Source organism: Merops nubicus, unplaced genomic scaffold (assembly GCF_000691845.1).
Source record: "Merops nubicus isolate BGI_N331 unplaced genomic scaffold, ASM69184v1 scaffold19910, whole genome shotgun sequence".
In the NCBI taxonomy this organism is placed as follows: domain Eukaryota; kingdom Metazoa; phylum Chordata; class Aves; order Coraciiformes; family Meropidae; genus Merops; species Merops nubicus.
This window is the reverse complement of record NW_008581073.1, coordinates 1-5968: the sequence shown is the minus strand read 5'-3', so window position 1 is coordinate 5968 and position 5968 is coordinate 1. Positions and strand designations below refer to the sequence as shown.

General features: G+C 52.7%; 1 protein-coding gene across 1 annotated transcript in view; it reads left to right on the top strand.

Moving 5' to 3' along the window:
• The window catches only part of LOC103780937 (receptor-type tyrosine-protein phosphatase mu-like), a gene marked incomplete at its 5' end in the record, with an annotated part of 9142 nt that extends 7511 nt beyond the window's left edge, over positions 1-1631 (top strand). Inside the window, 3 exons of the mRNA XM_008948644.1 lie at positions 498-655; positions 922-1057; positions 1557-1631. Of these exons, the coding sequence (XP_008946892.1) occupies positions 498-655; positions 922-1057; positions 1557-1631 (369 nt within the window). The remainder of the gene's footprint in view (positions 1-497; positions 656-921; positions 1058-1556) is intronic.
• Positions 1632-5968: the final 4337 nt, after the last annotated feature.

The window sequence follows — 5968 nt, the reverse complement described above, 5'->3', positions numbered from 1 at the left end:
AAAAAAGCAGCTAGTAATGGAAAAAGCCATAATGGCCAGAGGAATCTCATGGGTCCTGGAAGGGCACTGGCTAGAGCAGGACCACCTTTCACCTTGAGAGAGAGGTTAGTCCCAAGAGAGTGAGGTTGCCGGCAGAGGAACAAGGCAAATACATTTGTGTACCTTTCTACCTTGGAGGACAGCAGATGGGATAGTTTGTGCATCTTGGTGGTGGTTAGTGGATGGAGACACCTATTACAGGTAGCTGCACACTGGACTGGCATGAGTCTGAGCTGCACCTGGTGCTCAGCTATTATCTTGTGCTCTGTCCTTCTGCTGGTCTCAGAGCATTCGACAGAGAAGGGCAAAGTCTGGGCTGGGCTATGCCACTGTCGAGCTGCTATCCTTGATCTAGCATGCGTGGCTGAGACAGGACTGACATACACTGTCCCTCGCTTCCTTCTGTGAAACCAATGGGTTTCTTCTCTGTCCAACCCACTGTTTTTCTTCCCCACTAGCCCAAGAAGTCTGCACTGGAAGTCCGGTTATGGCAGCTGAAGGACTGGCCCATTCAGCAGCATCTTCCCCCACACCCTGCCACCATCATCAGCCTGCTAGGGAAGGTGGAGACACGCCATCGGCAGAGCCAAGGTGGACATATCCTCGTCACCTGCTGGTGAGCGAGATCTCTCGGAGGAGCAGCCGTGGCACAGACCTGGCTCAGCCCATGCTGAATCACTGAACTTGGGTCACAGCTCCGTCTTGGACGTGAACTGGACATGAGTTCAGCTGTGTTAAGGGAAAAAAGCTTTGCTGTGGAGGCTGGGTGGGTGCAGGATCTGTGGCAAGATCATCATGAGAGCCTGCATGTCTGTCTAGTGGGACACCTCTGATGCTCAGCTGTCCCAGAGCAAATGATCCTCCCCTTGCTCTCCTTCACAGGGACGGTGCCAGCCGGAGTGGGATCTTCTGTGCTGCTAGTTTCCTCTGTGAGCAGATCCAAAGCGAGGGGCTGGTGAATGTATCCCAAGCTGTGCGGATGCTGAAGAGGCGGCGGAGACAGATGATTAAAGATGTGGTAGGTGCTGAGTTCAAGCCCAGCCAGGATGGCAACACCGGACCAAGAGCCATAGCCATAGCCCGCTGTCTGCCGCTGGGACACACCCAGTCCCTCAAGCAGGGATGCATGGGCACCAAAGTGTCCTGATGGCTGAGTTGCCCCTTTCTGGCCCACCTGGCCTGCTCTCAGTGGGTGGCTGCACTGGCAGGTGCCTCACTACCGAGTCTGGGCGCTAGAGGCCACCACGGGTGAGCAACCCAGATGGGAGTGAGCAGGAGACGCTTGGAACCCTGGAGACCGGCTCTGGTCCCCAGACCAGTGTGCTGGGGTAGCCCAGCCCTCAGCTGCTGGAGCACATGCCTGTGATCCCTCTGCGGGGGAAACTGGGCTGTAAATGGGAGAAGGCGAGTGGGCTGCACCTACTCCTGGCTTGTGGAGGAAGCTGTTGGCAATGAGGGCTGGCCTTCCACTGCAGGTGTTGGTGTACCAGGTTCTCACGTGCTTTTTCTGTCCACAGGAGCAGTATGGGCTCTGCTACCAACTAGCCCTCTGTTACCTGAATTCATTTGAAACCTACGGGAACTTCAAGTAGAGGCATGGCCACAACCCATCTCTGGCCAGGACTTTGACTCTCTTGAACCCTCCATCAGCAACAGTGGAAACAAGAGGAGATGGGTGTGCACAGCCCCAAGATGCTTTACTCCCCTGAAAAGCCACCCCAAGCATCCTCTCTGCCTGGAGAGCACAGGCTGGACTGTCTCCAAATTGTGGTCAGGCTTTCAAGGTGGAGCCTGACTCTTTGACCAGAGTTTGCACAGGAACTTACCTGGAATCACAGCCCGAGTATGCAGACCAGAGCAGAGGCACATAGGACTTGACCTGTCTGTTCCAGGGATGAAGAGAACCCACTGTCCCCTCCAGGCTCTCTTGTCCCTTCAGGCAGCCCCACGGAAAATGGGGTAGATCCACCAACACCCAAATGTGTTGTGCCAGGGGACCATCAAACCACTCGAAGACCCACAGGGCTCAGAGGCACAGGCTATCTGTCCTGCTTTGGGAGAAGCATGAAGCCTGAGGCCAACAAGAGCCAAGGGAGGGACAATCCTCAGTCCTGTAGAGCTAACCTGATCCTTTCCATCTCTCACAATCCCTTCCTGGAGCTCCATCTTCCTGATGCAGATCCAGATTCCACAAACCTACCAGCTCCACAGAGACTGCCTCACCATCCTGTCTGGCTGCACCATGACAATCCCAGATTGTAGCTGCTCAATGTGTATGTGGTTCCAGCAGGGGCTGCTGCTCCACAGAAGCTGGTTCTGCCTTTGCTGCTCAAGGGCAAGAGGCCTGAGAGCCAGGACTGGCCCATGGCTCTGTTGTTTGCCTCACCAATAAAAGCTGTGCTGGCCATGGTGGTAGTGACCTCAATCTTCACTTTTCTTCCAGGTTTGACCTGGAAGGGGCTGCAGAGGAACTGAGAGCACACAGGTCCTTCAGCTCTGGCCACAGCATAGGCACAGAACACACTCCTGCCCAAGACGTGTATTGAGGGACATCATCTTTCACTGATTCCCACCATACACCCCCATCCAAACTCACTGAGAACTGCTCAGCGCAGCCCTGGGGATCAGAAGGGCTGTCAAGCATCATTCAGGGGCATGGGGTCATGACCTCTGTCACAGATGCATGTTTTAGATCACTTAAACAATTTGTAAAAGTACAACTAACAGAGTTTGATGGCAAAGTTCACTCTATTACTTAGTGCACAGGGGAAATATAAAAGGGAAAATGGAGTTAGAATCGATTTGGAATTAACCTTTATACCATTTAGCAAGTATCTAAGTGGCAATTGACAGGTTGTGGCCTAAGGCTTCAGCAGATCAAGCTATTCATGCTAAGTAAAGATGAGGAACCAGTATACTAAATCACACGTGGTAACTCTAAGTGATTCATTGTGTTTAAAACTGATTTATTTAAGGTAAACAACAAATGTCTCTTAATATTGAGAGGTGCCCCTGCTCTAGTGGAGAGCTGCCTGCCATGGAGACCAGTTGCCATCCCAGGAGAGTTTAAACTGGGCTCATCCACCCGTCTGCTGCTGGTTGCAGATCTTGTAGCTGGAGATCATGGTCGTGCAGCCATGCTGCCTAGCAGGGAGAGCTCAAAGGTAGCTCCATAGAATCATAGAATGCTTTGGGTTGGAAGGGACCTTTAAAGGTCATCACCAATGCCTGGCAGTGAAGAGGGACATCAACTAGAGCAGGTTACTCAGAACCCCATCCAACCTGACCTGGCATGCTTGCAGGAAAGGGCTTCTACCACCTCCCTGGGCAACCTGAGCCAGTGTCTCACCATCCACAGCATAAAAAATTTCTTCCTTCTATTTAATCTGAATGTCCCTTGTTTTAGTTTAAAACCATCACCCCTTGTCCTGTCACAGCAGGCCCTGATAAAGTCTGTCCCTGGCTTCTATATTGGTCTACTTTAAGTACTGAAAGGCCACAATAAAGTATCTCCCTTGTCTTCTGCAGGTTGAACAACCACAACTCTCTCAGCCTTTCTTCATAATAGAAGTGTTTCAGCCCCAGGATCATTTTTGTGGCCTCCTCTGGACCGGCTCCAACAGGGCTGTGTCTTTCCTGTGCTGAGGACTACAGATCTGGACACAGCACTGCAGGCGGGGTCTCAGCAGAGCAAAGAAAAGCAGAATCACCTCCCTCAACCTACTCTTCTCCTGAACACTCCCTTAACACTTTTCTTCACGCAGCCTAGGATACAGTTGGCTTCCTGGGCTGCGAGTGCACATTGCTGGCTCACGTCTAGCTCTTCATCCATCAGTATCTCCAAGTCCTTCTCCACAAGGCTTGTCTCAAGCCCTTCATCCCCCAGCCTGTATTTGTGCTTGGGATTGTCCCAACCTAAGCATAGAGCCTTGCACTGGGCCTTGTTGGCCATGAGGTTCACACATGCCTTGTCGGGGTCCCTCTGGATGGCATCCCATCCCTCAGGCCTGTCAAACACACCAGTCAGCTTGGTGTTATCTGCAGACTTGCTGAAGGTGTACTCAATCCCCGCATCACTGTCACTGATGAAGAGATTAAACCACACAGGTCCCCGTACAGGCTCCTGAGGGACACTACTTGATCATATATACAGGATAAAATGGTTGGCTTGTAGTCAAACTGCATACAATGGGAGAGATTTGCATGAGACTCCTTGTACCCACAACGGCGTTTGTTCACTCTGCTCCTTCATGCGCTGCCTAGAGAAGTTCTTGGCCCAGCTATGGCTCAGGCCTTTGCCTCCTTTGAAGCCTGTATCGACCTGCTGCTAGTTTGGTTAAGGGGGGTTAAGTGCACCCATCACAGCCTCCCCAAAACGAGGCACGGTTAGCTCCCTGCAAGGGGCTGTGACCCCACAAGGGCAATGAGACGATAAGGCAGGAGCTGTACTAGGGCGGGCAGTCCCCTCGAAACCTTTATTGGTTGTTCATGCAGGTTCACAAAAGGAGACCAGTAAGGCCACGCTCCAGCAGAGCCCTAGGTTTGGCTGAATATCAACAGAGAGAGTGGGGAGAGAGGTTGGGAATCCAGGATATGGCAAGAACAGTGGGAATCCAGGATATGGCAAGAACAGTGACCATCCTTCAGCCTGAGCCCATGTGAGTGAGGGACTGAGAAATACACTGTACAGTTCCTGCTTCCAGGAAAACAAATATGAAAGCCAAGCCTAAAAAAAAAGGAACTACAGAAAGTCACATTCAAAGGCCTTAAAACAGCAGTAAGTGAAAGCTGGGAGGTGAAGGGAGTAAGGAAAGAAAAAACACAGCTGTCATTTGCCTCCTGTTTCCTGCTTGCTCTGCTGAACTGGATGGGACCCACAGTGCTGGTCACAGTCACTGTAGAGCCAGCTGCCAGGACAGCAGCCATCAGCACTGAGCTGGGGTCATCCTCCCCATCTTGTCCTCTCCCTCATTGCTCTGAATGTCTCCTGTAGCCGTGGGCAGGGGCTGGAGTGACTGATCTCCAGCCTGGCCACCATTACCTGTGGAGAACAAGGGCACTCAGGGCAGAGGCTGCTGCATGTCCTCAGATGCACACCGCCATGGCTTCCTGCACACACGACTGTCTGAGACAGGCTGGAGCACAGGACAGTGCCTGCCACAGCCCAGCATCTTCCTCCCAGCTGTGCCCAACCACAGGTCCCCAGAGGTCCCCTCCAGTGCCCAGGTGAAAGCAGCCATCCTTCAGCCCAATCCTGAGACCTCTCCCAGCATCTCCCTTAGGGGGATGACATGGCCTCAGGTCCCACAAAGGCTGAGCCATGGGTCACCACAGGGATAGGTGTCTTTGGTTGCCACTGCCACTCCAGGCTGGGAGCACTGCCTGGAGTTGAAGCCTGCTATGTGTGGAGCTTAGCAGGCAGACACCCTGATTATCCCCAGCACTACAGGGATGGGACGAATGGGGAGATGAGTCAGTGACAAGGATAAGCAAATGTTTCTCCAGAGGGTCTGGCTCTCCTGTGACATTTCTGCACTCCTCCCAGTTGCCACCCAGCCCTACAGCCCTTTCTGTGATGCTGGTTCAGGAAATCACAATGGCCTACCTTTTTGATTATCCTCCTTAGCTTTGCTGGGCAAAGACTTCCGTTTCCTGGAAAGGAAACAGGGAGTCCAGAGTAAGAGACTGACATTGCCCATTGCCCTGATGCACCCGTCCGCCTCATACTCACCTGGAAAGCACAAACCACAAGATCCCTGCAGATAACAGTGCAACCGCCCCAATCACAATCCCACGCCACGGGGCTGGAGGCTGCCCTGCAACTAACATAGCCAGGAGTAGATGCCACAGACTGAGCCATGTCCTGGTAACGGCCCCACCATGGCAAAGGCTGTATGCAACTGAGTAGATGCGTGTACTGGCAGAGTTT